Raw genomic sequence first — 18,856 nt, forward strand, 5'->3', positions numbered from 1 at the left:
ATAAAATAAAACACTCAACAACACACAGCAGTTTTAAGATGAGTGTGCACTTTGACGTCTAATAAACTGTATTACTGGTTAAATAAGTCAATCTCTCTGTTCCTCTGAGTTTCATAGCCACCATAGATTTTCCAGATTTGACGCTTTTATTCTGAAAACTCGTACCGGAAGTATTAACCTGGCGTTAACAGCGTGGTGACGGTCCGTGTTGGATGAATGGCGGCGTGTTTACCTCAGTAGTTAGTGTTGGTGTAGGTGAGCTGGTTTACCGGAGAGATGTCTTGGAGCTCCGCAGCTCAGCGGGGATGTGTCGGGCTCCTCCGCTGCTGGCCCCTCACAGCTCCCGGCTGCCCTCTGCGCACTTCACGGCTCTTCTCCATCTCTGTCCCCTGGAAGTGTCCAACAACACGTGAAGAGGTGACCCAGCCTCTGAAGCGGTGGGCTCTGGAGGTGAACCCCTTCAGCACGGTACGGGCACAGCTGGGCTGCAGCATCTCCGTCCGCCCGCTGGACCCGCACGCCTTCCCGGAGGCTGACCGAGTCTTCATCGCAGTTCACGGGACAGACACCGAGAAGGAGGTCGGTCTGGATCACTTACACGTCCAGTATGATGACCACAGCAAAGAGCTGCTCATCTCAGGCAGGGAGGTTAACAGCAGCTTGTTGATTGATCTGGCTGCACCTGTTAAAAGTAGTGAGTGTCTCCTGTGAAACAATGACCCCTCAATGTTTACAAGGTATTGTCCAGTTGATCCCACTGCTGCTGTCCCCGCTGATAAATCCTGTCTTTGTCAGATCTCTTCATCACCACTGAAGGAAAGGGCAACTTGCACGTGAAGAACATGGAGTGTGATATCTGCAAGGTGCAGACAGAGGAGGGCAACTGTCTGCTGCACTCTGTCAAGGTAGGCGGTGGCATGACAACAGACAACACAGAGCATCTTATCAGCTGATCCCACCATTAAAACATCACTGTTGATTTGTTATTGTTGTTATTGCAGATATTTGACAAATAAACAAATACAATGGTTTTTAATTAGGCATCAGCAGGGGGAAAGTGTGTCCTCTGTTTTCCCTATAAGAACCACTGTAGATGGTGCGTCGATAACTAGGGAGTGATACTAATTTGGATTGATATGACTTATGTAGGACTTATATCTATAATCTTTGTTGTTTTATAGCACTAAACACTGAAGATAAGTTATACCATACAACCCTGATTCCTAAAAAGTTGGGGCGCTTTGTAAAACATAAATAAAAATGCGACATTCAACTGAATACAGTGCAAAGATATTTAATGTTCAAACTTTTGTAAATACACTGTTCAAGTGGAAAGTGTCAAGTCAAGTTCAAATTAAATGACCCTGTAGACTGTTGTTGTAGAGCTGAAGATGTGTTTTATCAGTGGAAAGAACTCCTGGTCCTTTCTCTTGTTGCTTGTTTCTCAGGGTCACCATGTTGAAGTCAGATCTCTTGGAGGACATGTGACAGGTCTGGGCACTATCCATGGGAATGTGGACATCAGCACATGTGGAGACGGTGTAAGGACGGCGTTACAGTTACACTCAGCAGTCTTTAGAGGGCAGCAGCAGCCTGACTTTATCTAAATGTGTTTACAGTATCGAAGTTAGTACAGTGCACCTTTTTGATTTGGAAAAGACAACTGGAAAAAGTTAAATCATACATCACCTGGTGACGGTCATTCTGTACTGTTTGCAGGCTGTTGATGTGAAGAAGCTCCAGGGTACCACAATGAATGTTTCAACAGAAGGTGGCTCTCTGAAGGTCAAAGCCATCTATGCTGAGTCCAGCTGTGTGTCCTCCTCCTCTGGCAGGATAGAACTGGGGCACGTACATGGTGAGCAATCAATTAAATTTTAATTATTCAGTATTATTCTAATTGAAGAACATTTAAACATATCAACAGGAAAAATCAGAGATTAAAACCACCAAGCCTAAGATTGATATGTGATGCAAACTAAATGAAACTTTCCTCTTTAAAATCTACAACCTGCAACGAGTAGGTCACTCTGCTATTTAAAAAAAAACAACCTCTTCCCATGAACCATTGCGGCACACAGCTGCATGATATTAACTTTGTTGCAAAGCAGGGCTTTGGTACGCTAGGAATCCCGGGCTCTGATCCAAAGAGTCTGTTTTTCTATAATGTGGCTGCAATTTATCACAAATTCTGTACTCGTTGTTGTTGTTGTTTTGAGGGTAACTCTATAAAACTCCTGGCTGTAGAGATTAAAGACAAACTGTACTGTGATGTAAAGTAAAGAAATGCGTCAGCTACATAGAATTTTAATTTATTCCTGATACAGATGAGCCTCTCGTAGAATACATGGAAACAATTATCTTATTAACTTCAGTGATGATTTGTGTACAGTGTGAGGCAGAGGCGTTTCCATCAGATCGTGGTATAATTTACCTAATAACTCAAAATAACGGATATATTAGTTCAAACTATGTTTTCATTGGTTTAAAGGTAACGCCACTGTGAAGAATGTGTCTGGAGATACAGTTATTGGTAAGCAAGTGCACTCTGATCTGACTCACTCTGATTGCACAATGACCTACGTATGGCATCTATCAGTGACTTAAAAGTGACCTAAGGCGTTTCTTTGCATTTGCAGATGGTTCAAATAGTTTCCTGAAGATTTCCTCTCACAGCGGAGGCATTGATGTCTATGTGGGAGATGGTGGCAGTGCTGAACTCCACAGTCAGGAGGGTAAAAACACAATCTAAAAAGGATATTCACCTTGCAAAGCACCGTTTTTCTGCCTGGCTCTCTCTTGATCTGTTGAGTCATATTCTTTATTTTTTCTTCTGTCATACGTAGGAGCAGTGTGTGTCCGTGTCCCCTCCTCGTTGAAAGCTGGGGTGGAGCTCTGTGGAGCGTCGGTGGATATCAGCCCAGAGGTTGTGCTGCATGGAGTAGAAAACAACACAACTGAAGGCCAAACCACAACTACTGGTAAGCCATTATTTCTCATTAAATCACACTCCCGTGACATTAACTAAACCCTCCAACAAGTGAATCAACACATGATGCTTCGTTTCTGCTCTCAGGTTACATAAATGGAGAGTCTCCAGTGGACAAATGGGTTAAAGCTCAGGCAGGCCAAGGCTCTGTCAGACTGAAAACACAAAGCTGGTTTGAGTCCCTCAAGTTGGGGAGCTGAGATATGAGTCACTCTGAAAGACTGGATACATCTTCACTTCATTGATTGGAGGACATACAATGCAACTGCACAGCAGTGTTTGTGCTGAACTGTCATTGGTTTTGAATGTTAGACACTGTCTGCTTTCTCATATTTTTCTTTGTTTACTGTGTCATATTGTTTGTAAATAATATAAAAGTTTATCTCTAAAATGTTTGTTATTCATTGAGTCAAATTCAGTCACAGTTATGTTCACCTATGCCTGTGCTGCTGCCACATTTAATAAGTTTTACAGATGACAAATTGAAATAAACTAAGCATTAATCAATGAATGAAAGCACCAGCTTACAACACATATTCCACAACCCTCTGCATATTTCAAAAGAGCTTTCTTTCATTTTCACCCTAAATGATCATCAAACTAAGGCTGAGGCTGATGAGTTCCTCTGGGTATGCTTGTAGTATTCACAATTTTAAACAAATAAACCAAGTGAAAGTTTTGAGTGTTATGTAAACAAAAGATGAACCAAGATTGTACAATTACAGATTTTTAATTTAAAGTGCATAAAAAAATAAAACACTGAGTACACACAGACGCTGCACAGAGAAACCTTTGTTAATCACAAAATGTAGAAATTTAAAAACAATGCTCTGAAAATCACACTGAATGGTGACCGACATCAGATAGTTCAAATTTAAAGTGCTTTGTTCTTCCATATGTATAAAATATAAAGTTTACTGACAGAGTCATGGCTTAGTGCTAACAATGCTGGGTTAACTTGTGTCAAAGCTGTCACATTTGGTAAATAATTAGTGGTAACCAGCACTAGCCACTGATTTTCTCTCTGTAATCTTTGTTCTCTTTTTGTTTTTAAATCCAACATGTTCTACATTCTGGATCTAATCCAAGATTATAGGACTGAGCCAGTTTCTCAACTTGAGCACCATAAAAGGAATAAATATGAAAAACTGGAACATTTTTTAAAAACATCCACTTTGTTGTTGCAGAGATTAAAATTTACGATCATTTAGTGTGATGCAATACACACAATTGTGTTATCATTGTACAAACACAGGAAGAAAACAATTACATTATTATAAGCTAGAAATAATAAACCTGACCCTGTGGAAAACTTACAATTCAGAGTGGACATTAGAAATGTTTATGCACTAGATAAGAGTTATTAATCCACTACAGTCAGCAGGGTCAGTGGCACAGGACATTCCACTGTCACGAGCTGATGAAATCCAGACTGGTAGAGGACAGAGAGCACAGGAAAGTCTGATCTGATTATTATTAACCAGTGATTTGGGATTGTAGTCATGTGATTAGTTCTTCTGTGGCGTATCATTTCAAAATGGTTTGTTGATGTCCCAAGAATGATGGTTGTTGTGTACGATCTATATTTTTACAGAATCATTACAGTACTTATTGCGATTTGTTTATATCCCCTCTGTACTTGCGTCTCATGTCATCGCTGAGTGCCGCTCCGCCACTTCCCAAGTGTCATCGGTCCTGGTGGATCTTGTGACTGCATGCGTTTGGCCAATGCTGCTGTATCCAAACCAGTATGGAGGGTCGTCATTGCTGTGTTCCCAATACTTCACACGTGGCTGAAGCTTTAAGGCGGCTACCCTATGGGAGAAAACGCTCTCTGGTCATTAAAAATGATTGTGCAGGACTCTTTGCCAGTAACTTCAGTGTTTGTGTCTTACTTGGAGATGCTGCTACAGAAGGCCATTGTGATGGAGCAGAATGGAGGACAGATCTTCTCCAAGTGTCGGAGAGAGCGATCTGTGAGAAGAACGCAGCCACTCACATCAAGTTCTCGCAGGTACTGAGATCCACTTGTCAGATACTGCACTGCCATATCTGTCATCTGAGGTAGAGCAGGAGGAAATAGAAAACATGTGGCATGAGTTTATGAGGGGAAACATCATCTGCTTGAGCCTAGGAACACTTAAAGGCTTTAGAGGAGTGTGGATGTGTACCTTTGGACAACCTGACATCCTCAGTATGACTAGACCTCTGCAGTAAAATGAAATGGATCTGATGGCCGGGTCTGACAGAGCTACACAGTGAGACACATCAACATGTTCCAGACCTCTCACATTCTTGCACAGCTTCTGCCCTCGTGACGAACAAAGGAGATGACACAAGTATGGCATGAAATGTGAATGGATGAGGAAATGAGTGAAGAAAATGGGAAATGATATCTGCAAGAAGTCATAAAGTCTTCCTCTGGTAACATCTGTTAGTTGGCAATAAGTAAAGCAACAGTGAAAGTTAGGAAACAGTTTGAGTACAAGTTTATTTCCTGTCAGCTGTTGATATGAGCATATACTGAAAAAAGAAGTAAACTTGGACTCACTAAATCTTGTTCTATCAAAATACCACATCTACCTCTATACCTCTATCTAGTACCTCTATGCCAATGTCTGTGATGTAGACACACTCAGCGAGGACCAACTTCTTCAAACCAATTCGCTCAAAAGCTGCAAGCCCCTAAAAATACAAATACCAAATTAGAGACTTCACCATCATCTGTTTTTCAGGAATGTGTGAGGGTGAGAAGAAACATCTAGAAAATACCTCATCCTGGATGTTGCAACCGCCGATGTCAAGAGAGCAGACAGAGCTGCCACTCAGCCACTGCAGACTCATGTCAGTCAGTCTCTCACAGTAACTCAAGTTGAGATGGTACAGTTTACACAACCTGATAAATTGTGCACACACGACACAAAACACTGCTGCATGATGCTATTTAACAAACCACAATCAGATATGTGTGTGTGTGTGCGTGTGCGTGTGTGTGTGTGTGTGTGTGTGTGTGTGTGTGCGTGTGCATGTGTATAAACAAAGCTACATACCTTTGTGCAATCCTCCTGACAGATGTGTCAGTGATGTGACAACAGTGACTCACATTCAGCTCTCTCAGTTTGGTGGTTGAGAAACCTTCAGTCAAATACTTGATCCCAGTATCACTCACCCTGAAATGCAGACAAAAATAACAAACATGCCATGTCATGAAAAAGCACACACTCTAACCACAGCAGCAACAAACACACACACTTGCTACAAAGTGAGATGTCCAGGTGTTGCAGGTTCTTGAGGGCGGCCGCAGATTTGAGGCTGGCGTCGGTCATTCTGGGGCACTCTGCGGCGTGGATCCTGCGGAGGCCTTGAGAGCTGCGACACAGGGCTATCCAGCTGATGTCTGTTAGCTGGTTATTACCTAAAGTGCACATAACCAGAACAGAATTATTTAATTGTTTTCGTGTGTACGTGGAAATTAATGTCACAGAATAATAAATGATCTCACCCTCTGTGCTAAACGTCTTCAGCTTGGCTACTTCAGCGATGGCCTTGAAGGCAACATCGGAAAGATGAGGAGCATCCAGCAGAGAAATGGCAGACAGACATCGACATCTGGCAATTAGTGCCTGTAGGAGCAGAGTAAGACTCTTCTTTGCTGCCACAAAAATGCATGTTGACAAAGCAAATTCTTCTGTTTCTCTCTTGAACTTTCCAGAGCTGGAATGTTGACCCTGTGCAAAATCTGTGATGTGTTGGTGAAAACTTACCAAAACACAGCTATCTGACAGCGTTGGCATGTCATTGATCACAATCTCTTTGAGTGAGGGACATCCAGCAGAAATGTATCGAAACCCATCTACTGTCATCTAGGGGAGAGAGAGAGGAGGAGGGAGGAGGAAAATGTGTGTACGCTGTGAACTGAGTCATTCTCCTGGATTTTAGAGGCCCCGTAAATTAAAACCATACATCTGGAACCAAACCAATACACATTCCCGGATGAAGGTGCATTTTGTGTTACGGCACATGTGTGTCATGTTATGGCTTGTGCACATGGGGAGCGCGTGGCCAAGAGTTGGTTGTATTAACCCAACCCTCCACTTGGCTACAGCTGCCTTTTACTCTCTGTCTCCTTCAGGACTTAGTTCATTCGCTCTGTCTGACTGAAAACAGTCAACAGTGTATAGCCAAGGGCAAGAGCAGACACGTGCAAATAGAGAGTGACTGGATTTATCCAAGGCGGACTGAACACTGATCTTTCACAAAGGCAAAAAGCTGCGTCCTGTCTACAGCTGAAGCTCAGTGGAGTGACTATATACCGAACTGAGAGGAGCATACAGACTGACCTGAGTGCATCCGGACAGATTGAGGTGGAAGAGATTGTGGCAGCCCTTCCCTGTGGTCAGGTACATAAATCCTTTATCTGTGAATCTGTAGCAGTAGGCAAGACTCAGGTATTGAAGGTTCAGACAGTTCCTGTTTGAAATCAACAGTTAGATTAATTTATGTAAGACACAAATTATATGTTTAAGCTGTGTGCTAATTATAGTTGATTGTTTGGTTTTTATTTTAACAAAAGATTCAAGTACATGCTTCGCAAGAAAAGCAGCTTCATTAAAAGTAAAAAAAAGAAAATATTTTCAAAATCTTACATGATAAAAATGTGAAGATTTCCAAAATATTTTACATGGGAAAGAAACAAGTGGGAGAGCTTTAATTATGACAAACTATTGAACCTGTAAATCTATCATCAGTGCAATTATACAGCCCAGACGTCATGTTTTGAGTGCCCACATCTGGTCCTCTAAATCATGTACAGTAGTTGGCAACAACTAAGCTGCTCAGACATGAACTATAGGCAGTGAACTGCAAATTAAACAAACATAAAAATGGAGATAGTTCTGGAAACTAAAGGGCAGGAAGCCAGAAAAGTCTCATTCAGAAGAATTGCATCATACCAGATTTACTGTGTTGAGTGAGTGGACCACACTCTGTGAGCACCAGTCTGTCAAATCTAGTCACACAGAGGTTTTACCACAATAAGAGGATTACCTGGACAGTTCATGTAGAGTTTTGTTTGTGATGAGTGTGCAAGAAAGGTTCAAGTAGAGCAGGCAGGGACAGCCCTCGACAATTTTCTGGATCATCACATCCTGTCAAAAGAGATTAAATGTTACCCTAAGTTTATTACAGCACCTGTTACTAGACACACATAGTTCATAAACGAACATTTAAACTGCTTGGTTTTCACAAAATACAATCAATTTTATGTAAAAATTACAATGACTAAAACAACACCAGAAAATTCTTCCCTTATTAAACCGTTTGTGACCATCACTTCTGCTGCTACGAGGTTGTGTTAGCCTACAGTAAACAGCCCTAATTGAAATCCATATTACGACAAGAACCATTCACCCTAAGTTAAAAAACAACAACACCTGATTTCAGCTCACATAAATGCGTTACAGAGGTTAAAGTAGAAAAAATATCTCAACGTCAACGTCAACTACAGTTTGTAGAATTTAGTTGTTGTAATCGCCACATTACATTGACGTGGCCTCCACAATCACCCGACCTAAATCCAGTTGAGATAGTTTGGTATGCGTTAGACTGCAGAGTGAAAAAAAGCAGTGCAAAAGCAACTGCTCAGCATATATGGGAACTCATTCAAGACTCTTGGAAAATCAGTGCAGCTAACGACCTCATGAAGCTTTGAGAGAATGCCAAAGCTGAGAGTGTCCAAAGCTGTCAAAACACATTTTACTTCTTTACACTTTTTTGTACATATTTCCATTTGTGGTATTTCACAATTTTAATGTCTTCCGTATTAATCAGTATATAAATAAAAAAAAAAAAGGAGAAGGTAAAAAAAAATGGAAATGTGTAATCTTTAACTTTTTTCAGTGCATTTTTATTGATTTAATGTGGGACAGGGTTTTAACAATTTGACATTATTATACGTTTGTCATGACAGGGTTTTAACAATTTGACATTATTATACGTTTGTCATTAAACTAGAAAAAAAACTGTGTATACAGTTAAGTAACATGTGATACAAAGATGATGCACTGTCTTATAGATTTAAGATCATCATTAGTCTTAAATAAAAAAAAAACTAAGCATAGAAGAAGACACATTTTCTTTTTTGTGCCCCTTACATGTAAGGGAGGGGTTAGATGGGGCGGGTGATGTTCATTTTTAATGACCTGTCTTTCGGAAAAGGTTATAAATAAAATATGTTTAAATATAATAATAATAATATAATAAGAATAAGAATAATAATAATATAATAATAATAATAATAATAATGTAGATAAACAATGTTGACTTACTGTAACACTAAAGCACTCTGACACATTGAGCTCCTGGAGATTTCTGCATTCACCTGATAAAACAAATTAAAAATACAGAGCAGAAAAATGGAAACTACATTGTCCATTTTGGGAAATACTTTGCTATAATGATCATATGTACTTTGTGAAGTAATACATGGCATTATGTACGGAACAGTATAAAGTGTTGTAGTACTCTGGTTTCTATCAAAGCTGTATATACATTCCTGGATGGTACCTATCTCTTACATAATGTGCAGCCTCATTTCTTCCACAGCTTTAGCAGCAGCTGTGTTCCATCAATAATAACACTGTTCACCCTTGACCCATTGCTTCTGTCTCCAAACCCGTTTTTGTCTGTTCTCACTGAAAAGACAATCTCTGCAGGGCTCAGGATGCGTGTGACCTCCTCACTACTCTTAGCCTCCCTGCTCCTCCTCCTCCTGCTCCCGTCCATTGAGATGAAAAGACCAGGGAAGGGCAGAGGCCTCAGAGGAGCAAGACACAAACTCAGAAGGGACAGGTATGGATTTACTCATTTGTTCAGTCCATTTTTCACCTAGTTTATTGGCCATGTGACAAGCCAAGAATTATTTTTTTGCATGTTTGAAATTTGCCAGGGTAAAGGGTGTTGGGCGTCACAGCAGATCGGGTCCCTCCAAGATTGCAGCACCTGACTGCTCAGAGTTCACAGAATCTCGAGACATCTATGTGGACTGCCAGGAACGACGCCTCACTTCCATTCCCACCTCACAGACCTGGTCTAAACCACCCAAGCACCTCCTTCTAACCCGCAACCGGATCAAAGTCCTTCGTGAAGGGGCCTTCTTTGGATATGAGAGTTTAATCAGTCTGGACCTGCAACAGAATCAGATCTCTTTAGTGGAGGAAGGGGCCTTCGAGGGTCTGACCCACCTTACAACCCTGCTGCTGCAGCACAACCGCCTGACGACGCTTAGTGAGGAGACCCTCATCCCCATGCCAAACCTTGGCTACCTTCGCCTATATGATAATCCATGGAATTGCCTCTGCCATATGGACAGTCTCATACGCACCCTTCAGGTCCCGAGCAACCGTAATCTAGGAAATCATGCCAGGTGAGTCACTCCACAAAGAGTTCATCTGATCTGTAACTCGACAGGTGAACAAGTCATTACTGATTCTCAGAATAACAATCACATTTGATTTTGCCGTGACTTAACAATGATTGCTCTTCTAGGTGTGCAGAGCCCATCAGGTTAAAAGGCATGAAGTTGAAGCTGGTTGACCCCGAGATACTCTGTAAGGAGACAGACCCAATCGACGAGTCACAGGGCGACGGAACAGAACCCATATTCCCTTTAGAGCCCGTTCCAATTCGCACCAAACCAGACGCCACCACAACTTGCCATACCTACCTTTTCCCCCAAATACGGATGGACTGCAGTAAACGAGGCAAGCTCACAACCAGCTTTTATTTTCTAAAAATCAGTGTGATTCATTGTCCCCTACTCTGAACCTCACAGTGGAAATTCAGCACACACATGTTTCTTACACAACAGAGAGGTTAAAAAAATACATCTGAAGAATATTACCATAGGAGGATTTTCAGGGCCAGACACAGACACATCTGGTTTGGCAGGTGTTTTCTATTCAATTTTATGTTGCTTGCTTCATCCTCTGACTGATTCTACTCAGTCATTTGTCACCTTATGGACAACTTGGAAATCATTAGCTAAACAAACTTGAACTATTACAACAAAAGTTCACTGCAAAATTTGTTAATGCATTTTAAATCAAAGTAAATCAAATAACATGTCACTACTAACTGTCTCCTATTGGCAGAAAGCCTGGGTTTTGGTATCAAATTAGATAAGAGACACACAGAGCATAAATCTCTTTGTGTAAATCAACTACTGGACTTGCAGTAGTCAAGATGAGTAGTAGTCTTTATCTATTAATAAGTATTTAATCTTTAAATTTGATTATTTAGATTAAAAACGTCCATAATTCTACTTAATAAAAATATATCCACATACACTATATATATAAAATATTTTTCGCAGAGGTAAAATAATCAAATGTGAGTGTGTCTGAGTAACCGCTTCCCCTCTGTGTTTAGGTCTAACTGAGGTGCCCACGGGTATTCCAGAGGATGTTGTTCACATTGATTTGTCCTATAATTCAATCAGTCATCTCAAACCCAGAGACTTCCTCGGAGCAAAGAGCCTAAGAACCCTAAACATCAGTAATAACAACATGGAACACATGGACACAGGTATGTGTGCCGTCGTTACTGTATATCTATTAATCACAATCAGTGAATGTTACGGTATGTGCTTAATAATTCCTGTAATGTCCAGGCTAAGTTGTGTTTTTCTTTGACTGACAGATAACATGTGGAAAGCCAAAAGGTTGGGAACACATTATATAACTGCTGCTGACTTCTGTTTGCCATTTTTCCTTGTTAGAGACACCTGGCCTTCTGCCATCTTTGTGTATACATATTGGATTTATTTATAGTGGGGAAAGCTGAGAGCCTTACAGACATAAAGTGATCACTGTGCCTAAGTGATTCGGACACAAACTGAACACCAGCCTGCACATTCCTGTCAGAGTTTGATTGCACTGCTGGCTTTTTTAAAAATGTTTGGTTAATAAACAGAAACAGATCTGCCTAAATATAACTACACAAGAGACAAATGGACGATGAGCTCATACATCACTTTCTCTTCCCTCTCCCAGCTTCTCTGTCTGGGCTCCTGCACCTTCTTGCGCTTGATCTGTCCGACAACAAGCTGCACTCTGTCCAGTACGGGGTTCTTGAAGACCTTTACTTCCTTTCAGTGCTAAAACTGGAGGGAAACCCCTGGGTGTGTGACTATAGGTGGGTTCTTCTACTCAGATATTTACTATATTATTTTTAGACAAATCCAAATAATGATTAACAACTGGTTGCGGTTTTTTTTTTAGCATTCATTACATGGTGTACTGGCTGCGTCTGCACCCAGGAGTGAAGCACTCTGGCCTGCTATGTCACGCCCCTCTTGAACACGTTGGGGAAAGTGTGGAGGAGTATGTGCATTCCTATAACAGAGAGTGCCCAAAGGACAGACAGCGCAGTAGAACAGATCCAGATGAAACGGACCCTGAACTATGGAACACACCAATGGAAGTGCAGGGAGAGCTGGAGGAGGAGCTCGAGCCCAGCCACTTGAGAGTACCACAGAAATACCAAATCATCAGGCTGTCCTGACTCAAGTAAACACATTTGTCCTAAAATTTTACTTTGTTTTCTTTCGTTCAATGTTACCAAACAGTCTGTATCAGATGGAGAAACTACATTTTTCAGTGTTTTTCTTTTATGTGTTGTCAGTTTTGTCTTCAAAATATAAAGAAATATCAAGTTTTTGACTGTTTGACTAATTATTACTGTAAGAACATGATCTGTACCAGTCACTGCACAACTAAGTGTGTGTCTATATATCTGACAACCTATTGTGCAGTACTCACTGATACATTTCAAGCTGGGCCATTTTAGGGACGTGCAGCCACGCAGGTTGAGATGGATCACATATGGGCGATAATTCTGCAGAATCTGCTTCACTGTGCTGTCTGTTATCCAGTCTTTCTCTACAGAGAAGTTGATCTAACAGGGACATACAATAGGGAACATTTATACTCCTGTTTCAAGCACACCTTTAAACACTACTATTAATTCAATACAAGAAGTAATCTCTCAGTACAGACCTGACTCCACAATGTGCTCGACTGGATGATAGATCTCCATGTGCAATTCACTTCAGCACAATTTAGCCAGTCTCTCAACTCTAAGTACTGAAAGATCTGCAAAGAAAACAATCATGATGTTTGATCATTTAGAAAGGTGGAAACATTTGAATTTATTTATCAACTTCTAAAACTATATTACATGTAAAAACTATCTCTAGTGGCTAATGGAGGAATTAAAAAAAATCAATCAATTTATATTTTATTTAAACATATTAAGCTAACAAAACACTACAAAATTTCAACAGTCTGCAGCTAAAAAAGAACCAACCAATGTGACTGTATTTTAACATCTGTCATAATGGTGGAACTTGGAGTGCCTTTTAATAAACATCGAGCAACAACAAATAGAAACAATAATCAACTGGGCAGCAGGAATATGTTTAACAACATTCTTATTAAAATATGATGTAATTGGTGCAATTACAGTGAGTAGGATATTTTAAAAAGATGTGTTTTAAGAGCACTTTTAAAAATCTGCAGTCGAGTCTTATAAGTGTAAGTAAGGGGGTTCCACAGTTTGGGTGCAGTACAGGAGAAAGGTATGGCAACCATTGTGCTGAGGTTAATGGATGGTATAAATATGCTCACAGTAAAGTTAAGTGAACAAACTAAAATTAGACTAAGGCGAAGAACAAATTAAAGCAATGAAGCAACTTCTATACTGACAACATAATCGATATTTGGTCCTATAGGTAATTTCATATAACCAGCTCTAACTCCATGTTTGGCCAGGGACAAGATTCACTGGCACCTCTGCCGCTGCCACTTTGCAGGACAGTGTCTAGTGTAAGTATTCAAACAGTTTCTTTATTTCTCCAAACATAGTCATGCTGAAGCACTATTTATCAGAAGAGGTGTTGGACCGAAACTCCAGAGCAAATAAAGCCAAATCTGCACTCCCTTGGCCAGTGCATGTTTTGTTAATCCAAAACAAACAGGAGCTAAAACTGGTGGGTCCAAACAGAGTCAGAGAGATGTTTACTGGAGTTTTAGCTATTTGTAAACTATAGAGTCATGGGTATGAAATCCTATAATTATATAGGGCCTACAAAAATATTATAATTGATATGCAAAGAGTAACCATTAAACAGATCTTGTGCCACAAACACAATCCTTGGTATGCTAAACCATAATGAGCTGCATTAACCAAGAGACTCTAAGCGTGTTTACAGTGGAGTCCACTTTACAGTGTTATGTAACAGATGTGACCTCACCACAGACTGCTTAAAGAACATAGAAGTTGAGCAGTTTTAGGTCCAGGGCAGTCATCTTGCTGTGTGGGAACTAATCAGGCTCAAGAAAACATGAAGAACTTTGCTGAGTGACACATAAATGCTGTTCAAGAGGAAATACCTTCAGTGAGAGGCGGCTGGGGATCACAGAGAATCCATCACATCCTTCCATAGTCCAGTCGATTTTTTTGCTGGCTTCCAAACTCTGCGAGGTTCATACAAACACACGAACAAGAAATGTAATTTACATAATTGCTATAATTCATACATGTTTTTTACACCACAGTTCCAAATAAATGTATACCTTAAAGTACTCTTTTGTCCTCTTTGATTCCTTTGCAAGAATACGCCATGCAGCTACGAAGCGCTTAAGGCGTGCAGTGATAACAAGTCTCTCAAGTTTTTTCTCTGCAACTGAGTTTAAAAGAAATTTAACAGAAGTACTTGTTAATAATAGACACATTTAGCCAATAAAAGTAGAGAGTTGAGTCTCAGGGTTTGAGAGTGGAAGGTGCAGGGGACAGAATGAGTCACAGAGTGGGTGAGGACAGTAGGAAAGAGAAAGAGGACACGTTTCTTAACCACTGTGCATGTTTTCTCTGGCTTAATACACAAGCAGTGTCACAGCTTGCAAAAATAGTCAATCCACATTAGTTGACTCAAATCTCCTAGTGATTATTTTTCATTAAAAATACTTAATCACCTACCAGCTCGTGTCGTCTTCTGTATTTTTGTCCAGTTTGACCATTTGGTGAGTGCAACCTGCTGGCATTTCCTTTCATAATGCTTCTTTGTCAGGTCCATCTTCAGAGCCAGCTCTATGGCATCTCTCTTTCTCTGCATAGTGAACCTCTTCCACTTCCTGTCCCCGACAACAAGCACAGCTCATCATTAATTCAGTAGAAATGTACACAGGCAGACTGTAAGTCACCTGCATTAATCCCACAGAACACGATCAGCAACACTGAATTAATATCATTTCATCTCAAATATGTTTTTTTCCAACGATGAACCATGTTTGGACTGTGACTGACGGGACAATACTGCAGGAGTCTGCACTGACAATGGACAAGTGAAAGCTAATCTGTGAAACAGAATATCCTTAGGACTTACAGTCACATGGGTCAAATTTCTGTCACTCTCTCTGGGCATTATTAAAGTTTTATGAATACATTTCAGAGGCCTTTAGGTTAGTTGTTGAATTTCTGTCTATCAGCCATGTACAGTTACAAAAAGAGGCAAGATGAGACAGATGTTTTGTTGCTTTTATTGATATTTAAGCCACCACCATGCAGCCCTTTGAGTAAATGCTCTACCTGTGCCTGTCTAATTAGGTTCTCACACAGCACCAGCTGCCAACAATCAGCTGATTGTAGGCAGTGTAAGCTGAATCTGAAATGTTGGATCTCTCTGCGTGTAGGTTTCCTTCCTTCCTTGCTCTCAAATTTTGTGGACAAAGAAAAGGGCAGAGCATGGTGGATTGTTGTCCCAGCTGCTGTTAATCAACAGTCTGTTGCTGCCGTAGGTAGATGCGGTTGAACTCACTGCCATGATTCTTCCATTAGGGTAAATCAAATATATATATTTTTTTATTTCTAGCTAGTTTGGGCCTGTGTAATTTTTATTTCTTTCTAACTTTACTGTTTTTCAGGATTTTTTGGCTTTGCCCTCTGTTGTTATGGAGCTGCATTTCTCAGAAAGGTAGGAATCTTTGTTTTATTTCTGACCATGTTCAATGATATAAATTAAACATGATGTATATTTGTTCCCTGATAGGATACAATATTGCACATGGCTACTCTGTCGATGATGAATTCAGCAGCCATGCAGATGTGCTTGGTACACACAACTCAAACCAATTTCATTCTGGAGCATCTTTAAATGCAAACCATAACTCTGTTAGTCCAAGGGATGAGATGCAAACCACCAAACACCAAACACCGAGCCTCAGTGAAGAGATGGTGCAAAGTGAAACAGACTCAGAGATGAATGAGCCAGCCGCTACCTCTGTGCAGAAATATGACAGAGAAAGTTCTGCTTCTCGACATCCCTTTGGCCTTTTAGTAAACATGCAAAAGAACACTACAGAGGGTGTCACTTTCCCAACAATCAAAGATTTTAAACAGTTCATAGGAACAATGAAAAGGTCTTTCTTAATGCCAGGAAGTGACTTGAGAAGACATTTTCAAACTGCACGGGAAATTATGGAAAACAAGGTGCTTTCTGATGCTCAAAATGTTGAGGGAGAGCCTCACTCGAGCTATAGGTCTAATTCTGCAAAAGAAGGCGCTGCCTCGGATGTTGCCAGTGAAAATGAAGTCTGGAGTGACCCTATGAATGTAGTGTTTGAACCAAATGAAAGCCTCTCTGTCCCTGACCCTGTTGACTCCACAGCTGCTAGGAGTGTTTATGACAAGCAAGGCCCAAGCACGGGCTCTGCTTTCTACCCACGCCCTCATTCAGCAGCAATGGAGCATGTTTCAAGTAATTATGGAGGTTTTGACAGTGGTGGCATTTCTGGAGAAAACCTTGATATTTTTACAAGTGTTCCTGGTGTGCAAAATGATCTGCCAACAAGCTATGAGCTCCCTGAACAAAAAACTTCTGGATCATTCTTAAGAGAGGATTTTTCTATCAGTGGCCATGTGACTGTGTCCCCTGTCAACCCCCCACCTCAAGATTTCAGCTACTATTCAGGTAAAACGTCCAATATAAAACATCTAACCTCTGAGAAGAATATCCAACAACCAAAATATACACCTCACAGTAAAGACTCCAAAGATTTCCAAAGTGAGGATCTAGGCAGAGTGACTCTAGCCAATGTCCTGTCTGTACTGAAGCCCCCAGCGTTGAGTTCTTATGGCAAAAGCTTATATGTAAGTGCACCTAGAGGTAAAATCTACGTTCAAGATTATCTACCAAAACATGGGGAAAGACCAGCCCTGTTATATCAGCCACATCAATCGACAGTAGAGGAATCAAAGGATGTAAACTACCCTCCCACCATCAGCCTTCCTGCATCTAGTGGCTCTGTTTCTTCAAGCTCTGAAAACCTTTTACCACAGAGTAGTAGTGGTCATGTGGGTGTTCAATCAAGCAGCCTACATGATGCTCAGAATCAAGCTTTCGACGCAAAACAGCCAGTCGAATCTCACCAAGTGTTTACTGTGAGACCTTCCAGCTCCCTTCATGGCTCAAACAGACACGATGGCTATCTTGGAGACCAGAGAGTTGGTATTACTCATACGTCCTTCATAACTGACCGGACAAAAGATGAAGAAACATCAGACCCCTCTCACCAGAACACAGTCTTTGCCATTCAGGAACCAAAACGCCTATCTGACAATACTCTGACTCTAGATTCAACCCAGAGTGGGATCTCCTTTCCGGTCAGAGTTGATTATAGTTTCAGCTCTCTAACTAACTTTGCTCCAACCTCAGCATCAGAGACAGTGTTTTCAAGATTGGCTGGCAATGAAATGTTGTCCAGGAACTTTGGAATCAAGAATTTCATCTTCGATAGGTTTCCAACTGGTACTATACGTGGTGGTAGAAACCACCTGGGCTCGTTTTCTAGATTACAAAGACAGGGTATTCCTCTAAATGGTGGCTATGTAGGTGCATCAAAAGCTGGCTATCTACAGACTTTGATGCAGCCAACCAAGGTACAGAAGCATCCAGCTAATGTAAATAAAGTACTTGGCAACATGGCCTACCAGCCCATTAAACCACTGTCTGCATCTAAACTGTCTTTAAGTGGTGCTTTTGGGAGAGATGGTGGAAACACAAAAAGGCTTCCTCCTCAAAATGCATACATTGTGCAGTCCAGAAACCGCTATCTCAGGAGCAAAGTATCTCAATCAAACATGCGGTATGTGCCATTTGAGCTGGAAAAAGTTGGTAAACACCAATGGAGACCTGCTCCAAGGCATTATGAATACAGGAAGTCAAGGATGTGAAGAAAAGGAGAATCATCCCCTTTTTAGGTGAGAGAAACGATACGCTTTAAAAATATTCCTTTATCACTTATGATTAAATATAACTTAAAACATTTCTCACATCTCAGATTAAGAAATTCTTTATCTTTGTCGGTGATATGCTGAATAAAATAATAGACTCAAAGACAGCAGTGGCTAGATATTTTCAGTAAGACTAGTAACTTTAGTCGGTTTATTTTAGAGGTAAAAATGGGTACTTGTACATGTAGCATTGCAAGGCAAACACCACAGCATAGCAAGAGAAAAACCTGAAAAATGTACCTAGTTTGAAAGTTGTTTATTTTATTAGTAAATTTATTTGGAAAATTTAATTGGTTTTTGATGTCTATGCTATTTTATTTATTTATTTTTGGTCATAGGTGAACTCCCTGAACTCTCAGGTCCTTGTCTATATGGGCAAGTTTAAAAAAAAAAAAGAAAAGAAAAAAGTACTTAATTCTCACAAATAAACTGAAGTTTGAAATCTTTTGTTTTTAACAGGATCTGTTGTCATCTTCAGCTGGGAAGACACTCAAGTTTCTGCAGTTCTACATACATCTG

At 40.6% G+C, this 18,856-nt stretch overlaps 4 protein-coding genes across 13 annotated transcripts in view; 3 read left to right on the top strand and 1 right to left on the bottom strand.

The window, feature by feature from the left end:
• The first annotated feature begins 175 nt into the window (after nt 1-175).
• Nucleotides 176-4,300, top strand: fam185a (family with sequence similarity 185 member A). The gene is made up of 8 exons (XM_010757059.3): nt 176-694; nt 796-905; nt 1,449-1,541; nt 1,720-1,858; nt 2,492-2,533; nt 2,640-2,735; nt 2,847-2,981; nt 3,077-4,300. Exons 1-8 carry the CDS (start codon nt 277-279, stop codon nt 3,187-3,189), a joined length of 1,146 nt encoding a protein of 381 aa, XP_010755361.3. The 5' UTR covers nt 176-276; the 3' UTR covers nt 3,190-4,300.
• fbxl13 (F-box and leucine-rich repeat protein 13) overlaps nt 2,820-18,856 on the bottom strand; it is a 17,910-nt gene continuing 1,873 nt past the window's right edge. Inside the window, exons 5-23 of one of the 9 annotated variants that reach the window (XR_003461346.1) lie at nt 15,026-15,180; nt 14,623-14,732; nt 14,440-14,523; nt 13,045-13,140; nt 12,808-12,943; nt 9,316-9,368; nt 8,036-8,136; nt 7,330-7,459; nt 6,754-6,852; nt 6,492-6,612; nt 6,242-6,404; nt 6,040-6,159; nt 5,762-5,885; nt 5,594-5,674; nt 5,161-5,295; nt 4,885-5,048; nt 4,633-4,804; nt 4,307-4,421; nt 2,820-2,932 (exon numbers count right to left, since the gene is read on the bottom strand). Coding sequence is in view for 6 of the 9 variants with exons in the window: in XM_027272899.1 (XP_027128700.1) it covers nt 4,636-4,804; nt 4,885-5,048; nt 5,161-5,295; nt 5,594-5,674; nt 5,762-5,885; nt 6,040-6,159; nt 6,242-6,404; nt 6,492-6,612; nt 6,754-6,852; nt 7,330-7,459; nt 8,036-8,136; nt 9,316-9,368; nt 12,808-12,943; nt 13,045-13,140; nt 14,440-14,523; nt 14,623-14,732; nt 15,026-15,180 (2,041 nt within the window). In the remaining 3 variants the exon portion in view is untranslated. The other 8 variants (XR_003461347.1, XM_027272903.1, XM_027272902.1 and 5 more) reach the window with 8 other exon arrangements.
• On the top strand, nt 7,254-12,708 carry LOC109137418 (leucine-rich repeat-containing protein 17). The gene is made up of 7 exons (XM_019255611.2): nt 7,254-7,389; nt 9,703-9,838; nt 9,936-10,412; nt 10,535-10,749; nt 11,417-11,572; nt 12,040-12,181; nt 12,268-12,708. Exons 2-7 carry the CDS (start codon nt 9,711-9,713, stop codon nt 12,548-12,550), a joined length of 1,401 nt encoding a protein of 466 aa, XP_019111156.1. The 5' UTR covers nt 7,254-7,389; nt 9,703-9,710; the 3' UTR covers nt 12,551-12,708.
• The window catches only part of LOC109137417 (uncharacterized), a 3,414-nt gene continuing 294 nt past the window's right edge, over nt 15,737-18,856 (top strand). Inside the window, exons 1-5 of one of the 2 annotated variants that reach the window (XM_027272904.1) lie at nt 15,738-15,884; nt 15,970-16,019; nt 16,095-18,304; nt 18,676-18,712; nt 18,797-18,856. In XM_027272904.1, coding sequence (XP_027128705.1) covers nt 15,868-15,884; nt 15,970-16,019; nt 16,095-18,277 — 2,250 coding nt within the window. In that variant the 5' untranslated portion in view covers nt 15,738-15,867 and the 3' untranslated portion in view covers nt 18,278-18,304; nt 18,676-18,712; nt 18,797-18,856. Of the gene's footprint in view, nt 15,885-15,969; nt 16,020-16,094; nt 18,305-18,675; nt 18,713-18,796 lie in introns of both variants that reach the window. The other variant, XM_027272905.1, reaches the window with a different exon arrangement.

Source organism: Larimichthys crocea, chromosome XXI (genome assembly GCF_000972845.2).
Source record: "Larimichthys crocea isolate SSNF chromosome XXI, L_crocea_2.0, whole genome shotgun sequence".
NCBI lineage: Eukaryota > Metazoa > Chordata > Actinopteri > Sciaenidae > Larimichthys > Larimichthys crocea.

Bases quoted from the DNA above. Each gene is read 5' to 3' on its own strand.
- fam185a (XM_010757059.3), top strand. From the start codon at position 277: ATGTCTTGGAGCTCCGCAGCTCAGCGGGGATGTGTCGGGCTCCTCCGC. The intron at 1,859-2,491 runs GTGAGCAATCAA...ATTGGTTTAAAG, and splicing joins AGAACTGGGGCACGTACATG to GTAACGCCACTGTGAAGAAT. The intron at 2,534-2,639 runs GTAAGCAAGTGC...TTGCATTTGCAG, and splicing joins GTCTGGAGATACAGTTATTG to ATGGTTCAAATAGTTTCCTG.
- LOC109137418 (XM_019255611.2), top strand. From the start codon at position 9,711: ATGCGTGTGACCTCCTCACTACTCTTAGCCTCCCTGCTCCTCCTCCTC. The intron at 9,839-9,935 runs GTATGGATTTAC...GAAATTTGCCAG, and splicing joins CACAAACTCAGAAGGGACAG to GGTAAAGGGTGTTGGGCGTC. The intron at 10,413-10,534 runs GTGAGTCACTCC...TTGCTCTTCTAG, and splicing joins AATCTAGGAAATCATGCCAG to GTGTGCAGAGCCCATCAGGT.